We start from the raw sequence: 26,798 nt of genomic DNA, 5'->3' as shown, positions 1-26,798 counted from the left end.
TTTTATAAGGAATCCTGTTCCTCCCCTGCACAGACTACCTGCATCACCAGCACGTTGGTTCCACCTCCACAACAGGTTGGCCAACACAGCTGAGTTAACACTATGGGGGAGAAAGCTGAGCCAGCTGTTTTCCTAATGCTGCTTACTTCACCCCAAAACAAGAGGAAAAAAGGGACCAAGTTGTCACCTGATCACTGTTGGGTCCCCTACCTACTCTGAGTAGCGCAGTTATGTGCTGCCCCTTACTCCACTATCCTGCCCATTCACTTCTGTGTTTCTGCAATGGAAAAGTTTCCGGTACTCAGGCCTGTTGCTACAGTTGGAACAAGACATCATTATCCTGTCATCTCCTCCTTATCTTTATGAAGCGTCTGTGTGTTCTTGTACCATCTCTTAGGAGTGTGTACATAGTTGATATGTGTTTTTGTACCATCCTCTTATGTCATGTACATGCTTTCTTGGCATTAACAAATACCTATTTTGTTGTGTTTCTGCCCAGGTCAGGCCTACTCTGATTCACATTATTAGTTGTGCCTAGGGCTCCAGCAAGGCCTACAGTGAGTAGAAAAAGACATCAAAAGACTGAAGTGTGACATTTGTTTTACTTATGTAATAAAAAGTTGAAAAGCAAAATATGATGTAGAATCAAACATTTTTATTGAATGTATATATGTGTAGGATGAAAGGACTGGGGTCAGGCAACGGACATAAAAGGCTAATGTCTATGGAGACAGTGATAATCTTCTGTTTTAAAAACAAAAAGAACCCACTGAACAGTGACAATGCTAGTGTTATCGCATGCAAAAATCCCCATCTTTTAGAACACAGGATTTCTGATGCACTTTTGCTGGCATTTTATTTGTCACCGGCAAGTTACACCAGAACCCCAAATTAGGAACAGATAGGCTCCCCTCCCCCACTGCTCATTTGGCTTTTATTTATATAGTGCCTAAAACTTTTGTCTAAAAATCTTCTGAAATGCAGAAAATTGCACCAAGTATTTTACAATTTGCTGGGGGATGACCTCCAATCCCCCTCCTTCAGATCTTTGACTCACCACAGAATCCAGCCTTTTGTTTGCCTATCTAAAACTCTGTTGGTAAACAGGGTGGTATTTGCTAAGCACTTGAGGGAGTGAGGTATCCAACTCCAATTTATTTTCAGTGGAAGTTGGGCAACTAACTCTCTTAGGTGCTCTTGAAAACCTCCACTCACACTGAAAATGTATTCATGGTTAAGCTCAGGGCAAGTTTTCAATCTACTGCCAAAACAGAAACTTGATTAAGAAATAAATTATCTTGCTTTAGCTGTTTCAAAAAAAATCTGGATGCAAACAAAAATCACTTTCTGTAAAAATGGTATTAGGAACAATTTCATATGATATGAGAGTCACAGAATACTATATTCTTGATACCATTAAGACATTTTTCCATTTTTAACAGCAGATCACCTGCAAATTACAATGTTCCAGTCTATTACTGCAAATTCAAGCATCTCTTGGTAGAGTCCATACATTTTCACCTAGTGGAAGAAGCAACACTGCATAATCAATCTCAGCAATACACTGGATATTACTATAAATATAGACTGTTTCCTAAGATGGTCTTTAGATTATTTCAAGTTGTACTGAATCTGTTACCTACATGTGAATCATCAAGGTTACTGGAACTGCTCTGGTTTAGTGAGAAGAGCTAACACCACCTCCATAGCAAAACAGCTACCTTCCATTTTCCAAAATTCTATCAGCAGCAAAGTTAATTGGAGAAAGAGGAGAACATCTCAATATAAATTCTTATTTGCAGTAGGTAGAGTCCAAGAACCAAACTGAAAAATGTGGGATCACTTCTAAATGGCAAAGTTGTGTTGGCAAGCTATGTCAGTCAGACCGGGGGTGGGGGAGAGAAAGAGAAATCACATCTCTGTCAGTCAAATGGACCATGCAGATGCAACTATATGACAAAATAACTCCTTTGCTAGTGTACCTTACGTCATTCAGGGAGTTGGATTAGCTATACCAACAAGATTTCTTTTGCTGGTATTACTCTCCACTAAGGGAGTCTGTCAATAAAGCTTTACCAGCACAACTGTTTTGGCAAAGCCTTTGTAACAGAGACTAGTCCTGAATGTTTCCAGATACCCTGGGACATCCTGGTTAAATCAATGTGGGTACATTGTAGAGCAGGGATCAGCAGGTAAGCACCTTTATGTGGATAAATGTAAAGTAATGCACATTGGAAAAAATAACCCCAACTATACATACAATATGATGGGGGCTAATTTAGCTACAACAAGTCAGGAAAAAGATCTTTGAGTCATCGTGGATAGTTCTCTGACAATGTCCACGCAGTGTGCAGAGGCGGTCAAAAAAGCAAACAGGATGTTAGGAATCATTAAAAAGGGGATAGAGAATAAGACTGAGAATATATTATTGCCCTTATATAAAATCGATGGTACGCCCTCATCTCGAATACTGCGTACAGATGTGGTCTCATCTCAAAAAAAGATATACTGGCACTAGAAAAGGTTCAGAAAAGGGCAACTAAAATGATTAAGGGTTTGGAACGGGTCCCATATAAGGAGAGATTAAAGAGGCTAGGACTCTTCAGCTTGGAAAAGAGGAGACTAAGGGGGGATATGATAGAGGTATATAAAATCATGAGTGATGTGGAGAAAGTGGATAAGGAAAAGTTATTTACTTATTCCCCTAATACAAGAACTAGGGGTCATCAAATGAAATTAATAGGCAGCAGGTTTAAAACAAATAAAAGGAAGTTCTTCTTCACGCAGCACACAGTCAACCTGTGGAACTCCTTACCTGAGAAGGTTGCGAAGGCTAGGACTATAACAGAGTTTAAAAGAGAACTGGATACATTCATGGTGGTGAAGTCCATTAATGGCTATTAGCCAGGACGGGTAAGGAATGGTGTCCCTAGCCTGTGTCTGTCAGAGGATGGAGATGGATGGCAGGAAAGAGATCACTTGATCATTGCCTGTTAGGTTCACTCCCTCTGGGGCACCTAGCATTGGCCACTGTCAGTAGACAGGATACTGGGCTAGATGGACCTTTGGTCTGACCCGATACGGCCTTTCTTATGTTCTTAAGCACCCTGGCAGGGCGGACTGGTTTGTTTACCTGCCCTGTCCGCAGGTTCGTCTGATTGTGGCTCCCAGTGGCTGCGGTTTGCCTCTCCAGGCCAATGGGGGTGGCGGGAAGCAGCGGCCAGCACATCCCTCAGCCCACGCTGCTTCCCGCAGCCCATGGGCACTTTCGATGGACCTGGCTCTTTGCAAGAGTAAATCCAGCAGCATCATACATGGGACTGCCTGCAACATACTTATGTCCAATCAAAATGCATCATAACAAAGATCTCAACCTAAGCAATATCAGTTTATAACCAAGGCCTTGCGTATGTCATGTTAAGCTAGATCTAAAAGTCTGCAGAAAGGCACTCTTTTTTGTAGTACCGGTAAAACTAAATTCTACAGGAGCTTCATTTAAAATAAAAAAAAACTGATTGTTTGATAATACACAAAAATATAGTCCGTACAGTAATCTTTGTGCTATTATATACTATCCCCCATATTTTCATTTTTCTGTGTCAGACCTTTGTACCAACAATGCACAACTTTCATTTCAAGAGGTCAAGGAGAATCTGAAGGTTTTGACAGCTTGACAGGGAACAGAACTTTTGAAGCCTCAAAGCATAGACACCTCACCATCCACAGCTGGTGTTGAGCCATAGTCAATGTACTGAAGTCAACGCAGAGCAAGAGTAGACATGTTATTTATATCAATCATCACTGTCCTCCAGCAGCTGTCACATAACACCCAACACTGACTATTCTGGTCACTATTGTGAACTCCACTGCCCACAGGTCACAAAGACCAGAAGGCCCTCCTACCTTTTAAAGTCCCACGAATTTTTGAAATGCCTTTTCCTGATTGTTCAGCTTGGTGAGCACACTTAGCAGGGTGTGTGTGTGTGTACGCGCAACTGCCCAGTTGATCATGCTGGCTACACACTACAGATGCACTCCAGCTTGGAAAAGACATGAAATACTGGACCTACTGGGCCTGTGAGGAGAAGAGGCTGTGCAAGCACACCTATGGATCAGTGCTAGAAACAGAGACATCTACAATCAGATTGCAGGGGGGGGGGGAGGGGGGAGAGAGAGAGAAAAGAGGAGGTTTGCAGGAGAAGGGGTATGACAGGAACCAGCAGCAGGAACTGCTTCAGGCATATCAGAAGGCCAAATCAATCAATCTAGTGCCAAACCCCGCACCTGCTGTTTTCAGAAAGAGCGGCATGCCATATTTGGCAGAGACCCCACCACTACCCTGAATGCCCCCATAGAAATGTCTGAAGAGACCAAGCCAGAGGCCCCTGGTGTGAACAATGAGGTCGAGGAGAAGGATTGGAGGACATACAACTAGTGCATCCAGCTACGCCATGAGCCAGGACCTGTTTGAGACTCCACTGCAATCAAGCAGTCAAGCACAGGCAAGTCCAATGCAGTGGAAGGAATCTCAGGTAAACGTGAATTGTATTTACCCTTACAATGATGTATTGAAGGCATCCTCAACTTAACAGGACAAGAGAAGAGCCCTAACACCCTCAGCTACAGTGGCGAGCCAGACCAAGCGGCAACAAGATGCCCATGCTGTGCACAGGCCCCATGATTGCCTTAACTTTGCCCTGTAACATGTGCTTACATAAACAAGATATCACTGTTCTCTTGTCCTCTTTCCCCATTCCCTCCTATGGTTTGCTATACTTACATATTTTATCTTAGATTTTAAGCTTTTTGGACACAGGTTCCATACAAACTTATAGAAAGACATGATCCTAGCACAAGACGACTAATCCTAATAACCTCTGAGCATTGCCATAAAAGTAACAATCACCTCCCGCTAAAATAATGGATCTCTGATGTTCCTTCTGAACCCATTTAAAATACAACAGTATTAAGTGTCTACTTAAAATTCAAGGCCTGAATTTCACCACCAAGTCAAATAACTCACCAGTTCTTAACAGTGAAAACCCATATTAAACCAGGCATTCTAATTTTAGGTTGCTTGTACTGAGCACCAAAGGGAAGGACCATGGTGAAATCCAGGAAGCTGAAGACACAAGTAATGTATGTTGTTTGTTTGACAAATGTAAGAGAAAAAGATCTGGCTGCAGGATAGGCACCAAAAGCCTGCGACAGTCCAGGACCTCAAAGGATCTGCCAAACTGAGTGAGGCGATGGGTTCAACAAATTTCCTGTTCTGTCTCCAGCTGTGGCCAACTCTTGGTAATTCAGAAGGATGCAAATCTCACCCCCCACTCCCGGGACGATAATGCACCGAGGCCACCGCGCAGCACTGCGCGCAGAGAGGAAGCTACTCCTGCTGCATCCCACACGCTGGGGCCGGGGAGTCGATGGCCCCTGAGCCACACGCGCTACCGCATAACCATCAGCGCTCCCAGACCCGTCCCGCAGCCGCTGACACGCCCAGCCCCTGCCCCCACCCCCGCCCCCCGGGGCGCTGAGCGTCCCCAACCCCCTGTCGGGCCGAACCGCCACCCAGGGCACGGGCAGCGCCCGCGGGCCGGCCGCACGGGGGCCTGGGCCCCGCCCGGGAGAGCAGAGAGCGGGGGAACGAACCCTCCGGGACCCGGCACGCCCGGGGGACCGGAAAGGGAGACCCGCACGCCCCGCAAGCGCAGAGCCCCCCGGCCAGCGCCGCGCCCCGCCGGCCCCGGCTCTTACCGTAGGTCTCGGACATGGCTGTCTGCGACATTTTGGAAGCGTCGCGCCTCCACCTCCTCCCGCGCCTTCGGCTGGTGCTGAGCGAGGGGCTGGGGGCGCCTCAGGCCGCCAGGTACAAAGGGCGGGGGTGGGGGGCGAGTCCCAACAGCGGCCGCCGCTATAAACCCCCCAACCCGAGAAGCTTCCTCAGCAGCAGCAGCAGCAACTGGCTTGGAACGGGCACGCACCGCCACTTCTGCGCATGCGTGCGCACGCAGCTCTTCACCCCCAACCTCTTGGGGCGTGGTCTCTCCTCCACACATGCGTATTGTCTGCTCTTCTCCGCCCTCCGCCCCACCCCCAACGGCGCTCACCAAAACAAAGCGCACGTGCGCGGCTTTAGAACTAGCCGCGGAGCCGTTGGGAGGAGTCACGGGGCGAGCCGAGCAGGTGATGTGGGCGTGGCTGCGCTTACGCGGGCAGGTGACTGAGGGCGCGAGGGAGGGGCGGGGCGCGGCGCGGCTGGGGCAGGGCCGGTAACTGGATGGGAAGCACGTGAGGAGGGTCAGGTGGGTGGTGTCACTTCGCCAGCCCCAGGTGCGCGATAGGTGGGACCCTTCCGGCCGCAGCGCAGCTTCTCGTGCGCTGGCCTGGGCCGCCAGCGGGGTAGGCAGGAGTGGGGTGGGTGGCTCGTGTGCCCTGAGGTACCGCGGGGGCATCGGGGCTAGCTGTGCCTCTTTCCCCGGACTAAGGCCAGGCTGGCTACGAGTAGCCCGAGGGCTGCCGGTGATTGGATTCTAGTGGAAGCAACCCACCCTTGGGTGCTTGTGTCTTCCTGGGACACACACTTAAAATAAGTTAAAAGCAACAGAGGGTCCTGTGGCACCTTTGAGACTAACAGAAGTACTGGGAGCATAAGCTTTCGTGGGTAAGAACCTCACTTCTTGCATCTGAAGAAGTGAGGTTCTTACCCATGAAAGCTTATGCTCCCAATACTTCTGTTAGTCTCAAAGGTGCCACAGGACCCTCTGTTGCTTTTTACAGATTCAGACTAACAGGGCTACCCCTCTGATACTTAAAATAAGTTGCTTGGTGGTTGTTTGATTAACAGAGCTGCTGACCCGAAAGGCCTTATATTCAACCTGGCCCCCAGGTGGAGGGGATTGTGATGATTTTTGTAAATAGTTAGATTTGTTAGTCTCTAAGGTGCCACAAGTACTCCTGTTCTTTTTAGATTTGTGAGTTCTTGATCCTTAATAATTAGTCTCTTGGAAATGAGGGAAGAGGTATCAATATAAAGCCAAGTAAGAGTAGTAATAGATATGGTCTCATAGGCACCTACTCCAGCCCTGGAGCACCCATGGAAAAAAATTAGCGGGTGCTTAGCACCCATCTGCAGCCAAGCTCCCCCCAGTGCCTTGTGCCTGTCGGCGGCCCCACTGATCAACTGCTCTCCCTCCCTCCCAGCGCCTCCCACCTACCACAGATCAGCTGTTCCATGGCATGCAGGAGGAGAAGGGATGGGACATGCTCTGGGGGAGGGGGCAGAACTGGGTGAGAATGGGCAGAGCAGAGGTGTAAGGGGGTGGGGGATTGGGGGAAGGGGTGGAGTGAGGGCAAGACCTGGGGCAGAGTGGGGGCAGGAAGAGGCAGGGCTAGGGTGACCATACATCCCATTTTGGCCAGGACAGTCCCCTTTTTTAAGTGCTGTTCCGTCTGTCCTGACTTTTTTGGCACAAGTTGGCATTTGTCCCATTTGCTCTTGCTGACTTGGTCAGTTGGCAAGAGCAAATGGAACAAATGCCCACTTTTGTCAAAAAAGTGTGGTGTGGTGCAGAGGAATGTGTGGGGGTGGGGAGAGGAGGCAAACGGAGATTGCAGTCCCACTCGGGGGGGAGGCGGGCTGGGGGATATGCAGCATTCCAGCATGCGAGGGGCTGTCCGGGTTCCAGCGACCGGCAACAGCCTTGCGGGGGGGGGGGGGGGGTGCTCGGGTGAGTGACTAGGGATGTCCCATTTTCCCTTTGGAAAATACGGGGGAAGGGGTGGAATTGGGGCAGGATCTGGGGCTGAGTGGGGGTTGAACACCCCCAGGGAAAGTTGGAAGCCGACACTGCCTGTGTATGGTCTAGGGCCCTAGTCCTGCAACAAGCCCCAGACTGGTGAACATCTGCATCTACCAGCCCCATTGACTTCAGTGGTGTTCCGAAATGATGTTTTGTCGAAGTTGCAGACTGAAACTTCATTAATAAATTTAAATACTGAGGTCTGGAAGTTGTCTGGTTTATTTACATGGCTTTTTGCCGTACTCTGATATATGGTGTCATTTTTATGAATCAACTAATAAGGTCTAGATTCTGCAAGTCAGTAGCTTTTGTTTTTAAAACATTGTTTCAGTGGGTTGTGATGGTTTTAATATAATATTCTTATGCTGAGTTATATGGTGCATTCATAAATATTGATAGCAAAGGTTTTTAAAGAGGCACCATCTGCTTGAAATTTGGTAAATTTCAGTACATTGAGTAGTTTCGGGTAGGACACCTATTTTTGTCATTTTAAAACACCTCTTTAAAACATATAACAGAAGAAACTGACTGAATAGCTAACTGATTATGTAGGGTAAAACAGTGAAACTGATTACACACATTTAAAATACACAAAGTAAACAAACTGGGGGGAAAAGTCAAATAAAATTTTCTCCATTTCCATTCAGGTATTGTAATCTTAAGTATTACTTGTAACAATAGTAAGTTTTATTTATATATAGATAAATATATATACACACACAGGAGTTTGAGTTTTAAATTGCATTTCCCTTTAATGAGTCAACATTAGTATCCTCTTTCCATTGTCAATAGTGTCCCCTGGTGGTTGATAAATTCTGTGATCCCTTTGTCTAACCACCTGGAGAATGTGCTTCAGGGCTAGATGGAAAAGCAGGTTGCTATGAATAGGCAACAGTGGAGAGCGACATGAATAATAACACATGTTCAAATTAGAAAAGTGTACTTTAGAAAGGAGTTTTTAATAATGGCTGAAAGATAGCAGTAATGTATGAGGTAATCCTTATGAAAAAGTCCTATAAAACTTAATCTTATAATAATTCTATATAACTTAATAGGAAACGATAACTTTTCTAAAGATTTTTTTAAATAATTTTATATACAGTTCAATAGACAATTGCATTCTTGGTTTGTATAAGATAATTTTAAAACCACCTGTGGAAAGGATCCATATTTTTAGAGCAACTTCTATAGAAATTGATTACATTTCCATAGAATCCTACTGTTTTCATATTTTTAAAATTATGTAGGGCTTTTCCAAAAGAGAGAAGAGATAGAATTTTAAGATTGTGCTTGGAAATAGATAATTATTCAATACTGATTCAAATAATTTTTGTGGGTGTACATGATACCAGTCAGTACATTTTGCTTTGTTGGACAGCTAGTAATAAAGGCCTGATCCTGGAACCTGTGGGAGTTTTGAATATGTGAAGAGTGGGGTAATTACTCCTAAGGTAATTTGGTCAAGAAAATTCCCCCAGATTCGCCATTTTGTAGAGGCCAGTAGTATTTTAATCAAGGCATTTAATGAGCTTTAGAAAAATGTAATGTTTTTGTGCTAAGATTTAAACAATTTACATATATAAAGAAATGGAGCCGATTCTTAATAGGGTGCAACTCTGATAAGCCAAACATTAATTATCTGATAATCTCTGTTATCCAAACCAGGGTCATATCCCATGACATCATTTAATTAAATTGAAAATTTCCTTGATTACCTAAAAACCTTAATTATTCAAACTTATTCAATAGCCCCCATGTTACTAGAAGTTGTACTGTATTTATAAGGTACATAAGAAACTTTGCACACCTCTCCTCCACCCACCCATGCAGCGGTACTTTTCCGTGAGCTCCCTGGAAGCGGTGACATCCCCCTTGCTCAGCTCCTAGGCGGAGGCATGGCCAGGCAGCTCTCCGCACTGCCTCTGCCTGCAAGCAGCGCCCCCACAGCTCCCATTGGCTACTGTTCCCGGCCAATGGGAGCTGCGAAGCCAGCATTCTAGGTGGAGGCAGTGCACAGAGCTGCCAGGCCACGCCTTTGCCTAGGAGCTGAGTGAGTGGTGGTTTTCCCACTTCCAGGGAGCCCCCCGGGTAAGCTAAGAGCCTGTCTCACCCCATCCTATGTCCCAACCCCCTGCCTCCACCCACACCCAAACTCTGCTGCTGCTTGGGGGGGAAGGCGCAGAGCCAGGTAGAGAGCCTGCCAGCCCTATCAAACCCTGCTCCAGCACCAGCAGGCGTCCCGGGCCATGCGCCACCGCCTGCCCGCCCCAGCACCCAAGCCGTCCTCTCTCAGCACCCACGGTGCCCTCAGGCAGCCCTCACCCCCAAATTTTAGTTGAGAGTATTTTTAGTAAAAGTCATGGACAGGTCTTGGGTCATAAATTTTTGTTTACTGCCCGCAACCTGTCCGTGACATTTACTAAAAATACCCGTGACTAAAACATAGCCATAGCCATGATACACACCATTTAAGAGGGTCTAAAATGCAACGTTTAAGAAGTCCCCTGGTATGGTTCTGCTGTGCAGGGGCTGGTGCAGGAGTCAGGAAGCTCTCACAGAGGTCTGCTTGTCTGTGTGCCATGGACCAGAGCTTCACATGAGCCAACTGTACTGCAGCATGAGGGTAAGGGTGGGCAAAGGGGCCAGGGTCAGTGAATCCCTCAGTATAGATGCTATTGATTTCTTTATTTCCCCCCGCAAAAGGAACAGGTTACAATGTCCATCAAACAACAAAAAGAAACGTGGTTTTACAGTAGTATCAGAGCACAGAGATACAGCATTGGCATTTTCACTAAAATAGAAATTAGTCCCATTTGACCTTTCTTGTCTTTGATTCTTTAATTATGTATAGCTTGCTAGGAGAGTGACACAATGCAGAGATTAATGATTGGTAGAGAAATAGTAGCAGCTAATGGCCCCAAAAGATTATTTAACATGTTTATGGTAATAAAGTGATTAAAAATGTAAAACTCTAAAGTGCTGAATATTATTATTGAACAGAAAGAGGGTAGGTGGAGGTGGTTTCGATGAAGGCAAAGAGATGGGAGGGCTCTGAGTTACTACAGAGAATTCTTTCCCAAGTATCTGCCTGATGGGTTCTGCCCACATATGCAGGGTCTGATCACCATATTTGAGATTGGAAGGAATTTTCTCCCCAGGTCAGATTGGCAGAGACCCTGGGTGTTTTTCGACTTCCTCTGAAGCATGGGGCACGGGTCATTTGCAGGTTTAAACTAGTGTAAATGGTGAATTCTGTGTATCTTCAAGTCTTTAAACCATGATTTGAGGACTTCAGTAACTCAGCCAGAGATTGTGTGTCTATTACAGGAGTGGGTGGATGAGGTTCTGGGGCCTGCAATGTGCAGGAGGTCAGACTAGATCACGATGGTCCCTTCTGAATTTAAAGTCTATGAGTCTAAGAATGAAGAAAAGGGTTAGTTGGGTTAGGATTGGGGTATTTGAGTAGTTTTGCTTTTAAGATGAAATAAGAACAGGAAGTAAAACTTAGAAATCAAGAAAAAAATTCACATAAACTGGGGAGTACACAGCTGACAGTTCTGCTGTTTGAAAATGTAGACTACTGTATCTTAATACAAGCCATTATTGTTTAGTAATCATCAAATAAAGTTGCATAGAACTAACCTCACCAGCATCTAACTTGAATGGGATAATGAGAAATTATAGGCCCACTAAAAATGAGCCCATTAAAAAGATGCCCTCTGATTTTGTGCCTGCAGCCAGTTGCACCTGCTAGTAAATGCAGGCTCAAATGAGATAGCAGGTAAACATGCAAATATCAGGTTGTGCCAGTACATCAGATCAACAGACATTTAAATCCTATCATTTATACCCACAATTAACCTCACCATAATTTTATGCCTGCAGTTGATTATGGGTGCAAAATTGCAGACACAAAATGAGAGATTAGACATGAGGTCCGTTTAGAAATTTTACCCACAGTCATTTACAATTACAACAAATTTCAACTAACCAGTATACCAGAAATGTGAGTGTATGGTGCCTTATGAATGGAGATGGGCTTGAATCAAAACCTCAGAGTCAAACCCTGAATCTGGATTCAGATGTGAGATTGCAGCTGGAACCTCTCTATAATATTCCAAAGCTAAATATCTTGAATATTGGGAAAGCACCAGTTTGGATATGGATTTAAAAAAACCCAAGTTTGGGGTTGGTCAGATCTTGATGTTTTACTTCTGCCCATTACAGGGATACCAAGTTGAAATTGAATCTGAAGTTCAGATCTGATTTTGTTTAGACCTGCATCAACTTCAGACTCCATGGCTTCCTGCTAGTCTTGGAATGCAGTGGGACTCAGGGTATGTCTACACTACCAGATTAATCCGAATTTATACAATTCGAATTTTGGAAACAGATTGTACAAAGTCGAATGTATGCGGCCACACTAAGCATATTAATTCGGCGGTGTGAGTCCATGTACCGGGGCTAGCGTCGATTTCCGGAGCGTTGCACTGTGGGTAGCTATCCCATAGCTATCCCATAGTTCCCGCAGTCTCCTCCACCTATTGGAATTCTGGGTTGAGATCCCAATGCCTGATGGGGCCAAAAACATTGTCGCGGGTGGTTCTGGGTACATCCTCCCCCCTCTCCAGGGAAGCAATGGCAGACAACCGTTTCGCACCTTTTTCCTGGGTGAACAGTGCAGACGCCATACCACGGCAAGCATGGAGCCCGCTCAGCTCAAGACAGCAGTCATGAACATTGTAAACACCTTGCACGTTATTGTGCAGTTTATGCTGAACCAGAACCTGCAAAACCAGGCGGCGAGGAGTAGGCTACGGCAGCGCGGTGGCGAGAGTGATGAGGACATGGACATGGAATTCTATCAAACCGCGGGCCCCGGTGCTTTGGAGATCATGCTGTTAATGGGGCAGGTTATAGCCGTGGAACTCCGATTCTAGGCCCGGGAAACAAGCACAGACTGGTGGGACTGCATAGTGTTGCAGGTGTGGGACTATTACCAGTGGCTGTGAAACTTTCGCATGCATAAGGGCACTTTCTTGGAACTTTGTGACTTGCTTTCCCCTGCCCTGAAGCACCAGAATACCAAGATGAGAGCAGCCCTCACAGCTGAGAAGCGAGTGGCGATAGCCCTGTGGAAACTTGCAACGCCAGACAGCGACCGGTCAGTCGGGAATCAATTTGGAGTGGGCAAATCTACTGTGGGGGCTGCTGTGATGCAGGTAGCCAAAGCAATCACTGAGCTGCTGCTACGAAAGGTAGTGACTCTGGGAAATGTGCAGGTCATAGTGGATGGCTTTACTGCAATGGGATTCCCTAACTGTGGTAGGGCGATAGATGGAACCCATATCCCTATCTTGGCACCGGAGCACCAGGGTACCCAGTACATAAACCGCAAGGGGTACTTTTCAATAATGCTGCAAGCACTTGTGGATCACAAGGGACGTTTCACCAACATCAACGTGGGCTGGCCGGGAAGGGTTCATGACGCTCGCGTCTTCAGGAACACTAATCTGTTTAAATGGCTGCAGCAAGGGACTTACTTCCCGGACCAGAAAATAACCGTTGGGGATGTTGAAATGCCTATAGTTATCCTTGGGGACCCAGCCTACCCCTTAATGCCATGGCTCATGAAGCCATACACAGGCAGCCTGGACAGGAGTCAGGAGCTGTTCAACTACAGGCTGAGCAAGTGCAGAATGGTGGTAGAATGTGTATTTGGCCGTTTAAAAGGTCGCTGGCGCTCGTTACTGACTCGGTCAGACCTCAGCCAAACCAATATCCCCATTGCTATTGCTGCTTGCTGTGTGCTCCACAATCTCTGTGAGAGTAAGGGGGAGACCTTTATGGCGGGGTGGGAGACTGAGGCAAATCGCCTGGCTGCTGATTATGCGCAGCCAGGGCGATTAGAAGATCACACCAGGAAGCGCTGCGCGTCAGAGAAGCTTTGAAAACCAGTTTCATGACTGGCCAGGCTACGGTGTGAAAGTTCTGTTTGTTGAAAACCCGCCCCCTTGATTGACTCATTCCCTGTAAGCAAACCACCCTCACCCCTTAAATCACAGCTTGCTTTTAAACGAAATAAAGTCACTATCGTTTAAAAATCATGTATTCTTTATTAATTGATTATAAACATAGGGAGAGAACCGACAAGGTAACCTGGGTGAGGTTTGGGAGCAGGATAGGAGGGAAGCAAAAGGCCACTGAAAAAATTCAATACAATGACAGCCTTTTGGTTGGGCTGTCCACTGGGGTGGAGTGGGAGGGTGCACGGAGCCTCCCCTCCCACGTTCTCACATGTCTGGGTGAGGAGGATATGGAACATGGTGAGGGGGGGAAGGAGGTTATACAGCAGCTGCAGCAGCAGTCTGTTATCCTGCTGCCATTCCTGAAGCGCCACCAGACGCTGGAGCATGTCCGTTTGATCACGCAGCAGCCCCAGCATTGCAGCCTGCCACCTCTCATCTCGAGCGTCCTCGTGACCTCACGTTCACTGGCATCTTTCATGTATTTAGATACCGTGTCCTTCCACTCATTCAAATGAGCTCTTTCATTGCGGGTGCATTCCATTATTTCCGAGAACATCTCGTCTCGCGTACTCTTTCTCCGCCGCCTTATCTGAGATAGCCTTTGGGACGGAGGAGGGAGGCTTGAAAAATTTGCAGCTGCTGGAGGGATGAAAAAAAGGAGAGAAGTTTTTAAAATGATACATTTTACAGAACAATGCTTATACTCTTTCATGGTGAACAACACTATTCACATTACATAGCATATGTGATTTCAGTACAAGGTCGCATTTCCATCTTAATATTGAGTGTCTGTGGCTTTGGTGTTAGAGATCACAGATGCAGGTCCGGGCAACAGAATTCAGCTTGCATGCGACCATGGTAAGCCATTGTCTTTCGGCTTCTGCGCCCTCCTTTCCCACATACCAAGGAAAGCCTGTTGACTGCTGCGGTTTTCCTGTTAACCTTCAGCAGCAGAAAACAAACTAAACTCCCCCCCCCCCCATCCAATTCTCTGGGATGATCGCTTTATACCTCCCCCTACCGCGTGGCTAGTATCAGGGAAGATCCCTGCTAGCCAAACGCGAAAAGCTCAGGGCCAATTCCTCCCTCCCCACCCCCACCCCCCCGCGCTTGCCTAACTGCAGGGAAGGATTTCTTTTCAGCCACAGGCAGACATCCCAGTAGGAATGGCCACCTCTGTCCCCTTAATTAAATTCCCGTATTTCAACCAGGTTACCATGAGCGATATCACTCTCCTGAGGATTACACAGCGAGATAAAGAACGGATGTTGCTTGAATGCCAGCAAACACTGGGACCATACGCTGCCAGGTTTTGTCATGCAATGATACCAGATTACTTGCTATTAGCATGGCGTGGTCAAGTGTCCTACCATGGAGGACGGAATAAGGCTGCACTGCCCAGAAACCTTGTGGCAAGGCTTTTGGAGTACCTCCAGGAGAGCTTCATGGAGATGTCCCTGGAGGATTACCGCTCCATCCCCAGACACGTTAACAGACTTTTCCAGTAGCTGTACTGGCCGCGAATGCATCCTAAGTCCTCAGGGCAAAGTAATCATTAAAAAACGCTTGCTTTTAAAACAAGTTTTATATTTTAAAAGGTAAACTCACCTGAGGTCCCTTCCATGGGGTCATGGTCTTGGATACTGGGTTGGGAGGGTACTTCAGTCAGGCTGAGAAAAAGATCCTGGCTGTTGGGGTGAACGGAGAGCTGTGTGCTCTCCGCAAGCTCGTCCTCCTCCTCCTCCTCTTCCCCGTCTGCAGAATCCTCAGGTGTAGCTGATGAGATTACCCCCGCCTCGGAATCCACAGTCAGAGGTGGGGTAGTGGTGGCGGCCACCCCTAGAACTGCATGCAGCTCGGCGTAGAAGCGGCATGTCTGCGGCTCTGACCCGGAGTGACCGTTTGCCTCCTTTGTTTTTTGATAGGCTTGTCTGAGCTCCTTGACTTTCACGCGGCACTGATCTGAGTCCCTGTTGAGGCCTCTCTCCATCATGCCCTTGGAGATTTTTTTCAAAAGTTTTGGCATTTCGTCTTTTTGAACGAAGTTCTGCTAGCACTGAATCCTCTCCCCATATAGCGATCAGATCCTGTACCTCCCGTACGGTCCATGCTTGTGCTCTTTTTCGATTATCGGCCTGCATGGTTACCTGTGCTGATGCGCTCTCTGTGGTCACCTGTGCTCTCCACGCTGGGCAAACAAGAAAAAAAATTCAAATGTTCGCGGGGCTTTTCCTGTCTACCTGGCCAGTGCATCCGAGTTCAGATTGCTGTCCAGAGCAGTCACAATGGTGCACTGTGGGATAGCTCCCGGAGGCCAATACCATCGAATTGCGGCCACACTAACCCTAATTCGAAATGACAATATTGATTTTGGCGCTACTCCGCTCGTCGGGGTGGAGTACAGAAATCGATTTTAAGAGCCCTTTATTTCGAAAGAAATGGCTTCGTTGTGTGGACGGGTGCAGGGTTAATTTGATTTAACGGTGCTAAATCCTAATTAAAGTCATAATGTAGACCAGGCCTTAGGAAAGGACTGGTGCTCAGAAGAAAGCACATAGAGCAAATCTCGGGTTAACCTGAAGGTGGCACTAAAAGGCCACATGTGAAAGGCACTGAAATCAATCTGTGTGTGTGAGTGTTTGTTTGATAATTCTGAGCTATATTGCTTATAGCTCTTAGGTGCTCAAGGAATGGGGAGAAAGATAAAAGGAGTCTCCCTCCTTCATGATACTTTCCTGGTCCATGGGCACTTGACATGGAAGGACAGAGAGAACCTATGGCAGATGGAAGCCATTGCCTTCAACTGGCATTGAACCAGTGATGAAAAGAGTCCAAATTAAATATACATGTAAAGTTATGGCTGAAATGTTCAAAGGAACCTAAAGGAGTTAGGCACCCGACCCTACTAGCACTGAATGTCATTGGGAGTTGGGCCCCAACTCCTTTAGATTCCTTTGAAAATTCCTGCCTATACTGTTGCAGTGTTTCCCTCAGCCAGCCCTCACTGAAGACCGCATGCTGCCATTGATCCACATACAGTTCCCATTGATGGCTAGCTGCAGTTGTGTCTGAAGATTGAAGGTAGTATATGGCACTTAAATACCATGAACCAAATCCGTGGCTGCTGCCAAGGAGTATTTGATACAGTTGAGGAAGAGGAATGGCTTTAATCTACCTTTGAGCGCTCTCGGTCATGCAGTAGAGCTGCACTGGGATCTTCTCCCAGAATAAGTGAACAGCTCATGAGCCATTTTGTTCTACAGAGGTTCTTATATGGTGCTTATTACCAGCCATGGAACCATTATGGTAGATAGTGCTTGTCAATGTAAAGGGACACCCTGGTTACACTCCCTTTCCTCTAGTCATGCCTTCTGCACCAACTGCAGGGAGGAGAGAGAGCACAGGAGCCACTACAGTGGCTCTATGTCATCTGAGGAAACTGCCTATGCAGGGAGAATCCCCCCAGTGGTGGGATAAGTTCGCTTCAGGGTAGTTTTGTACCAGTAGAGTGGTGCAAAGTTGCCCTAATGCAGCCCAGGATCTGGCCCCATCTTTTTATGTGCGTTAGAACATAATATAACATTTTACATTATTTGTTGTGATGAAACTGTTTGTCATGGGGTTTTATAGGGCATGAATGTGCAGACAATCCCTGTATCACAAACAGAAATGTACAGTATGAGAGAAAGGTTGACAAGGAAAATGGAGTATAGGTCCAGCTTTCAAAAGTGACTGGTGATTTTGGGTGGCTTAAATTTTTGGGCACCCACTCTGAGTTACATTAAAGGGCCTGAATATCAGAAAAGTTCCAAGCACCCTCTTCCTGAAAATCCTTTAAGGTATCTCAGGCCAGGCACCCAAAAACGGAGGCACCATGACCACTAGTCACTTTTGAAAATTTGTGTCATATTATGAAGAACACTTAAATATATGCAGTGACTATGGTGAGTACAGCTTTGTGGGAGCATCAGCATGTATTTATCAACTTAGCCTGATGGTGTCACTTAACTAACTTCTATGCTGGTGACATGTAGGAATATTGGGACATGACATAAGCTGCATTTATTCATTTTAAACAATAGAAAATGGTTGAAGTGCTTGCTATTTTTTTATCATGACATCCTTGAAACACAAGGCTTCCTAATAGATTACTAGGGAACACTCAGAGCCTATAGTTCAACCTCTGGAACATGAAGCTCTTTCCTCTGTTCTAAGGAACTCAGAGCCAAGTCATGTGACAGAAGTCTAATCAACTGGATCACGTTTTTGGAACAAATATCCTCAAACATGTGATGTAATAGTCTTGATTCCTTTCCACAACTATCTGAGCATTTATTGATTTGAATGTATGAAGTGTGGTTGTAGCTGTTTCGGTCCCAGGATATTCGAAAGACAAGATGGGTGAGGATGTATCTTTTATTGGACCAACTTCTATTAGCGAGAGACAAGCTTTCAAGCCACACTGACTTCAGATGATGCTAGTTAAACTCACTGCAATTTTCTTTCTGCTTAGGAAGCAATGATTATGTTTTTCATATTCAGTTGAAGGCAAATTGTTTTGGGGTTTCAAGGCCTGCTGCTGGCGGTTCATCATCCCAGATAAAATCAAAATCTTAACGTGCAATTTTTTTGCACAAGTTCAGGGTTTAGGGCTATGTTTTTAAAGGTATTTAGGTGCCTAAAGAGGCAGATAGGCAGTGCCTATCTGAACCTCTAGATGCCAAATTCCTTTAAAAATCTGGCCCTTAATGTCACTCTAGATTTTAGAATTTGCTTTCTCAAGTGAATCTATACCGACCCAGGAGCTTCTGATTTGTCTATTTTTCTGTACAAATAAATCTGATTAAAGAGAAACCTAGTACAGTTTAGATCTATAGTTCTCAAATTGTGGCCCCTGGGCTACTGGTGGCCTGCAGAACACTAGCTGGTCACATGTTGCTGGCTCTCTTCTTTGTTTTCAGCTGCTTTATCTCACTAAAAGAAGCTAAAAGACATTAAAACTTTTCGAATATTATTTTTCCATTTGAGTAATTGCTATTGGTGCCACAGGGATGTTATGTGATGATGAATAGGAGGGTGGAGGCTCCGTGAAATAATCTCTTTACTAGGATGTGGTCCACCCTTTGACAAAGTTTGAGAAGTCTTGCCTTAAATGGATTATCATTTCACTTCTCTATGTGAAATGGTGTCAGTCCCGTTCCCGTCAGACAGGAGTCAGTATAACAAAAAATGCGATCTCAAACAGCCTGGGCACCTTTGCTGGCAATCTCAGCAGGCAGCCAAAGGACTGAATGGAGATAAAGGCTGAACTGCTCTCACCAGCAGAGTTGATCCTTCATCATGACTGAGATGCAGTGGCTGGGCTTTTGCTGCCACTTACTGTGCTGAGTTTGTTCTGGAGATACACTGAAGTTCCTGGTCTCTACATTTTTCATCATTGGTTCAATCACATAAATATACATTAAAACTGACACTTTTTTCTAGGGTGAGGTGATCGTTTATGTGACTTAAAAATGACCATACATTAAAATTAACTTAAGTAATGAAGACTTAGGGCCAAATTATATGTATATCTTCATATATTCACACCCAACTGCCTTTAACTTCAGTGGGAATTGGGCAAGTGTATCTAAAGGAAGAATTTGGTCCTAACTACCAAATATCTATAAATATCTATATTAAAAGTATATTGCTTATGGTTACCAAAAGAGGTTTCTGTTCCTGGGCATAACCACCACTTTCCTACCACTGCTGGATTTCTGGATGGTTAATCCTGCTGTTGTTTTCCTTTTTTGGAGTATATTTGTAGTTTCAGTACCTTGAAAATACTTGTTATGTGAAGATACTTCTTTTTTATTTCTAAGGAAGCTAGTTATATGTCATCAAGTTGAAATGGATGAGCATTTGTTCAAATCCAGCCCAGGTTGGTAGTGACTGAACATTGTTACTGATGGCCAGGGCCCTACCAAATTCACGTCCATTCCATTTAATTTCATGGCCATAAGATTTGAAAATTAGTCAATTTCATGTTTTCAAATGCTTATATCTGAAATTTCACAGTATTGTAACCGTGGGGGTCCTGACCCAAAAGAGAGTCATGGGGGAGTTGTGGGATTGCCACCATCACTTCTGCGCTGCCTTCAGAGTTGGGCTCTGCAGGTAGGGTGACCAGACGTCCCGATTTTATCGGGACCGTCCCAATTTTAGGGGACTTGTCCCGCATCCCGACCTTACATCGGTCGGGACACACTTTGTCCCGATATCGGGGGACCGTCTGGTGGAGGACACAAGCCGGTGCTGCCGGCGCCGCTCACCTCTTCTACCTGGGCCTGGGGCAGTGTAGCTGAACTCCTGGCGCCCACCCGCCGGCCGGCCGGCAGGAGCCTGCAGAGTGCTGCAGCCCCACTCCCCAAGCACGCACAGAGACTGCGAGTAGGTCTCCACTGTGTGCTGCAGGGGTGGGGCTTGTAGGCGCCGGCAGCGAGCCGTGCCGGCAGCGAGCCCCCGCCCCTGCCCCCGCCCCCCTCGACCTGACCTGACTGACCTTAGGAGTCAGAGGGACGGGACCTGCCTGCTGGATGCTTCCGGGGAGCCGCTCCAGGTAAGGCTAGCACTGCCTGGGACTCACCTGGCCCCCTGGCAGGTCCCTCTGGCGGGGAGGGAGGGGGGGACTCTGCGTGCTGCCTCCTCCCTCCCCAAGCGGGGAGGTGGAGACGGAGCAGAGGCAAGCTGGGGGGGGGGGGGGGGCGGGACATGGAGCTGCCCGTGATTTCTCAGTTTTTCCTGTGCTCCGGCAGTTTTTTTTTTTGTTTTGCTCCGCCACCGACTTTTTTTTTTTTTTTTGCTCCACCCTCCCCCCCCCCCCCCCGCCCGCGTCCCGATATTTGACCTCTGTCATCTGGTCACCCTATCTGCAGGCAGCAGCTCCAGAGCTTCCTGCAGCTGCAGGAGGTTCCTGGAGCTAGAGGTGGGTCTGATCTCCCCTGTGCTGCTGAGAGCACTCCAGCTAGGGGCTCCTAGCTGCTAGTTCGGGCTGGGTTGAGGAGGGACAGGACTTGCTCTTCCCCTGAATGGCTGCTCTTGGGGGGTTCAGGGGCTGGAGGGGGAGGGCGGATCAGACTCGCCTCCCTCCATCTCTGGCAAACTCCTGCAGCTGCAGGAAGCTCTGGGGTTGCTGCCTAGCCCCGGAGCTTCCTGCAGCCGGGGGAGGTACCTGGAGGTGGATCTGCTCTCCCCACAAGAGCAGCTGTGCAGCAGAAGAGCAAGTCCTGTCCCTCCTCAGCTTGAATGGGACTAGCAGCTGGAGCCCCGGGCACGGTAGGAGCCCTTGGCTCAGACACTGCCACTCCTCCCCTTCCCCTCCCCTCTCCTCTCCTCCAATAGCTAGATTTCATGGGGGAGGTCTGATTTCATGGTCCATGACACAATTTTTCACAGCTGTGAATTTGGTAGGGCCCTACTAATGGCCTATGTAAAATGTGTTTAATCTTAATCCAGCTTCTCAGCTGTTCACATCACAAAACCCACACAGCACAGTTAACACTCATTGGCTCTTTTGTTGGTGTGCTTAGCAGAAAGACCAAGATTTAATGCGACAAGGTGGGTGAGGTAATATCTTTTATTGGACCAAGTTCTGTTGGTGAGAGGGACAAGCTTTCAAGCTACACAGAGCTCTTCTTCAGGTCTGCTGAAGAGACCTGAGTAAGCTTGAAAGTTCCTCTCTCTCACCAACAGAACTTGGTCCAATAAAAGATATTACCTCACCCACCTTGTCTCTCTAATATCCTGGGACCGACACCACTGTAGCAACACTATGTACAAGAGTTAATGTGGCAGATAACCCTCTTCCTCCCTTTCAGACATCGGCAGAGCAGTGTAGAGAAGCTTGCACTGCTGGTACCTGTGCAGCATTGTATCTGTTCTGTGGATAACTAGAGAATGTGGTTTCTAGAGCTCCCAGTGCTGGACCTTTCACAGCAAGTAACTTTATACAATTGTTTTTTAAGTTTAAAAAAACAACAAAACGAATGGTCATGAACTGGACATGCTTTTCAGTGAAATTCTGTCAGAGACCATATAACTCAAAGCTGCCATTTATAGCTCCTATCTCTAAAACTTCTCCAGGTGGCGTGGGAGTCTTCTCCTGTGGATCCATTTGGGGGACAGGGGTTCAGCAATACAGTACAATACAATGAATCCTATATTGCTGCTATATTGGCAATGTATCATATCAAATTATTCTTTTGTTTCTTTCAAGAGTATTTTTCAAGAATGATTTTTAGTGCGTAAATTACACCAAAAAGTGTGTAAGCTAAGTTTTATACCACTTTCAATTCTTAGCAATCCTCAGTAGTTATGTAGATAGTATAGATTTCTTCACTCTGCTACCCTTATAAAGTCAGCTGAGCCAAGGAAGTCTTTTAGATCCATTTTGCCTAAACTGATGCCTATCAAATGGATTAAATAAGGGTGTAGACGTTTAACTATGCTTTTTTCCACCATGTATTGCACAGTCCCTCAAGAAGGGGCAAATTGCCCCTACCAACCATAAGGGGAATCACTACTTTATACTCCACAGCAACACATTTTGCTAACACAACTACTCAATCCTCCGCCTGATTCAAAGTAGTCACGGTCTCACTTTCCACAGTCAGTGGGTCTGATTCTCTTTTACGCTAAGGTCCCTTTGCACCACTCTGGTAGTGTAAAGGGGGCTTAGTGCAAATGTCAAATCTGTTGCATGTTTAAGATTGTGTTCTGAGTAGACTTAATAGCACTTTCCTTTAACCATTAGTGTAGAACAGGGATCGGCAACCTTTCAGAAGCAGTGTGCCGAGTCTTCATTTATTCACTCTAATTTAAGGTTTCGCGTGCTGGTAGTACATTTTAATGTTTTTTAGAAGGTCTCTCTCTATAAGTCTATATATTATATAACTAATCTAGTGTTGTATTGTAAAATAAACAAGGTTTTCAAAATGTTTAAGAAGCTTCATTTAAAATGAAATTAAAATGTTGATCTTACGCCACTCAGCCCGCTGCTGGTCTGGGGTTCTGTTCACCTAGGCCAGCAGCGGGCTGAGCGAGGCCTGCGGCCGGGACCCAGGCTGGCAAGGGTCAGGCAGCCAGAACCTCAGACCAGCAGCGGGCTGTGTGGGGCCGGCGGCCGGGACCCCAGACCCGCAGTGGACTGAGCAGCTCAGCTCACTGCCGCTCAGGGGTTCCATCCGCTGGCTCCTGCCAGCCGGGATCCCAGCTGCCGGATTCGCTCAGCCCGCTGCCAGTCTGGGGTCCCAGTGCTCCCCACATACAGTGGGTACCTACCTTCTCACGGGTTCTGGCCATTCTCTTCCTCTCTCTGCACTGAGCTGAGGGTGGGAGTGCACTAAGCACAGGGCTGGGGGTGAAGGGTCGGGCCAGGAGCTAAAATGAGGGAGGGGGCTCAGGGATGGGGCAGAAGGTTCGGGTGTGGGGCACTTACCTGGGCAGCTCCCATTTGATGCGAGGGGTGCAGATGGGAATGTGGGGTGGGGGTGCAGGAGCTCCCGTTTGATGCTCCGGGTGGGGGTGGGGGTGGAGATGTGGCGGGTGCATGGGGTGTGGGGGGGCCTGGGGATGTGGGGGTGCCAGAGTCAGGGCTAGGGTTGTGAGGGTGGGATGAAGGAGTCAAGCAGAGGGCTGGTTGTGTAATGAGGGAGGTACAGGGCTCAGGGCAGGGGCCTGGGGTGTGTGCGGGGCTCAGGGCAGAGGGCGGGGTGTGTGTGCGCAGGGTCAGGGCTCAGGGGAGAGGGCTGGGTGACTGCCCCCCTAAGAACTCCCAACCCCCCTGCTCCTTGACCCCTGACTACCCCCTCCTGGGACCCCTGTCCCCAACTGCCCCCCAGGACCCCACCCCCTATCTAAGCCTCCCTGTTCCTTGTCCCCTGACTGGACTCTACCCCCTACCTGTCCCCTGACTGCTCCAACCCTTATCCACACCCCCGCCGCCAGCCAGACCCCCGGGACTCCCATGCCTATCCAACCGCTCTCCGCCCCCTGACAGGACCCCCAGAACTCCCGACCCATCCAAACCCCGCCCCATTCCCTGCCTGCCCCAACCCCTCTCCACACCCCTGCCTCCTGACAGGACCCCCAGAACTCCCGACTCATACAACCCCCCAGCTCCTTGCCCCCTGACAACCCCTTCCAGAGACTCCCCACCCTAACTGCCCCCCAGGACCCTCCTTGCTCCCTGTCCCCTGACTGCCGTGACCCCTATCCACCCCCCGCCCCCTGACAGACCCCGGGACTCCCATGCCCCATCTAATCCCCCCTGCTCCCTGTCCCCTGACTGCTCCCACCCCTTATCCAACCCACCCTGCCCTGGACCCCTTACCATGAGGCTCCACGCAGAGCCAGATACTCTGTCCCACGGGAGCGCGCAGCCTCGGCCCCCAGAGCTCTGCGCGCGCGGCGGCAGAGCTCCGGGTGAGCGGGGAGTGTCTTTCCCTCCCCGCGGAGCCAAACCCTGCCCCGTGGGAGCCCGTAGCCCCAACCCCCAGAGCGCTGCACGTGGGGCAGCAGGGCTCCACGGGAGGGGAGAAGGTGGGGGGAAGGGCCGGCAGCTTGTTGCGCTCCGGCCCAGGAGCGCAGACCCCACAGCTTGCCGTGCCGGGAGAGTGGGGCCATTTGCCCACCCCGTGCACACGGCTATGCTTCTGCTCCCTGCCCCCACGGGGGGAGCGGAGGGCAGAGGAGAGTGGGCTGGGCTGGGCAGGATTTTTAATGGCATGCTGGAGTCCCGGCAGGCTCCAGCATGCCATTAAAAATCGGCTCGCGTGCGGTCTTTGGTATGCGTGCCATAGGTTACCGACCCCTGCTGTAGAAGCTCAAGTTGGGCAGTTGTTTAGGTGTTCCCAGAAGGGCATCTTATCCGCATCAGCTACACTTGGTGCACATAATTGGGCACTTGCATATGTGCCCATCTTGTCCTTGTGCCTGCACACAAGCGGATCAGATCCTTGCTATGGACATAGGTGCCAAGCAATCATCTGTTTAGATATCTGGCCTGCATAACCCAGGAAATGCCATCTTAAGTGTAGGAAGGTCTGCACACAGCCAGCATGTAAGTATTGGCACCATATGCCTCTTTACTCTTGATTGCACCCATGGACACTCATGTTATAAACTGAATATGTAAACATTAGAGAAAAGAGGGCTCATGGACAACTGCAGTTGCCAAATAGTCAGGTTGATCCCACACAGGAGATTCCCACACCTGAGCCATTCTTTTTAGGTGACAAATCTGAGGAACAAATTGAGTTGTCAGTAGATGAGATTTTGGAACAAATTGATAAACTAACCTATAATAAGTCACCAGGAGCAGATGGTATTCATCCAAGAGTTCTGAAGGAACTCAGATATGAAATTGCAGAACCACTAACTCCGGTATGTAACCTATCTTTTAAATCAGCCTCTGTAACAGATGACTGGTGGGTAGATAATGTAATGCCAATTTTTTAAAAGGCTCCAGAGGCAATCCTGGCAGTTGCAGACCAGTAAACCTAACTTCAGGCAAATTGGTTGAAACTATAGTAAAGAACAGAATGATCAGAAACATAGATAAACACGATATGTTGGGGAAGAGTCAACACAGCTTTTGTAAAGGTAAATCATGTCTCCTTAATCTATTAGAATTCTTTGAGGGAGTCCACAAGCATGTAAACAATGGTGATCCAGTGGATATTGTGTACTTGGACTTTCAGAAAGTCTTTGACAAGGTCCCTTTTAAGCAAGTCATGGGGCACTAGGAAAGGTCCTCTCATGGATCAGTAAATGGTTACGAGATCAGAAACAAAGGGTAGGAATAAAGGTCAGCTTTCACAATGGAGAGAGGTAAATAGCAATGTCCCCCAAGGATCTGTATTGGGAAAAGTGCTGTTCAACATTTTCAGAAATGGTCTGGGAAAGGGGGTGAACAGTGAGGTGGCAAAATTTGCAGATGATTCAAAATTACTCAACATGATACAAAATTACTGATTGTGAAGAGTTACAAAGGAATTTCACTAAACTTGGTGACTGGATGACAAAATGGCAAATGAAATTCAATGTTGATATATGCAAAGTAATGCACATTGGAAAACATAATCCCAACTATCCGTGCAAAATGATGGGGTCTAAATGAGCTGTTGCAACTCAAGAAAGAGATCTCGGAGTCATTGTGGATAATTCTCTGAAAATATCTGCTTAATGTGCAGTGGCAGTCAAAAAAGTTACACACAGTGGTTCTCAAACTTTTGTATTGGTGACCCCTTTCACACAGCAAGCCTCTGAGTGTGACCCCCCCTATACATTAAAAACACTTATTTATATTTAACACTATTATAAATTATGGGGGTGAAACAGGGTTTGGGAGTGGAGGCTGACAGCTCGCAATCCCCCCTGTAATAACCTCAGTTTGAGAACCCTTGAGCTAACAGAGTATTAGGAAGCAGATAGATAATAAAACAAACAATATCCTAATGCTTCTATATAAATCCATGGTACGTAAGCTGGGATATAAAATCATGAATGGGGTGGAAAACGTGACTAAGGAATTTATCCTGACTTATTTACCCCTTCATATAACACAATAACTAAGGGTGACCCAATGACATTAATAGGCAGCAAGTTTAAAACAAACCAAAGAAAGTATTTTGTCACACAACACACAGTCAACCCAGGGAACTTGTTGCCAGGGGATATTGTTAAGACCAAAACTATAACTGGGTTCAGAAAAGAATTTGATAAATTCATAGAGGATAGGTCTATCAATGGTCACAGATGCCGACTTTGTGGGTGCACAGGGGCTCAAGCACCCATGGAGAAAAAATAGTGGGTGCTCAGCACCCACAGGCCTGACCAGGGTTGCTGCTATGGTGGCGCTGGGGTTAGCTGCCAGTTAGCTGCTCAGTGGCTGGCCCTATGTCCAAGCAGCACTTCAGTGGTTCGT

General features: G+C 47.3%; 1 protein-coding gene across 2 annotated transcripts in view; it reads right to left on the bottom strand.

Annotated features, from left to right (window-relative positions):
- RAB4A (RAB4A, member RAS oncogene family) overlaps positions 1-6,011 on the bottom strand; it is a 41,078-nt gene extending 35,067 nt beyond the window's left edge. Inside the window, exon 1 of one of the 2 annotated variants that reach the window (XM_054022978.1) lies at positions 5,758-6,011. In XM_054022978.1, coding sequence (XP_053878953.1) covers positions 5,758-5,788 — 31 coding nt within the window. In that variant the 5' untranslated portion in view covers positions 5,789-6,011. The remainder of the gene's footprint in view (positions 1-5,757) is intronic. The other variant, XM_054022977.1, reaches the window with a different exon arrangement.
- Between the last annotated feature and the right edge of the window lie 20,787 nt (positions 6,012-26,798).

The sequence above is a fragment of the Malaclemys terrapin genome, chromosome 3 (assembly GCF_027887155.1).
Source record: "Malaclemys terrapin pileata isolate rMalTer1 chromosome 3, rMalTer1.hap1, whole genome shotgun sequence".
Lineage (NCBI taxonomy): Eukaryota > Metazoa > Chordata > Testudines > Emydidae > Malaclemys > Malaclemys terrapin.
Note: the sequence above shows the minus strand (reverse complement) of the source record. Positions and strands in the feature narration are given on the sequence as shown.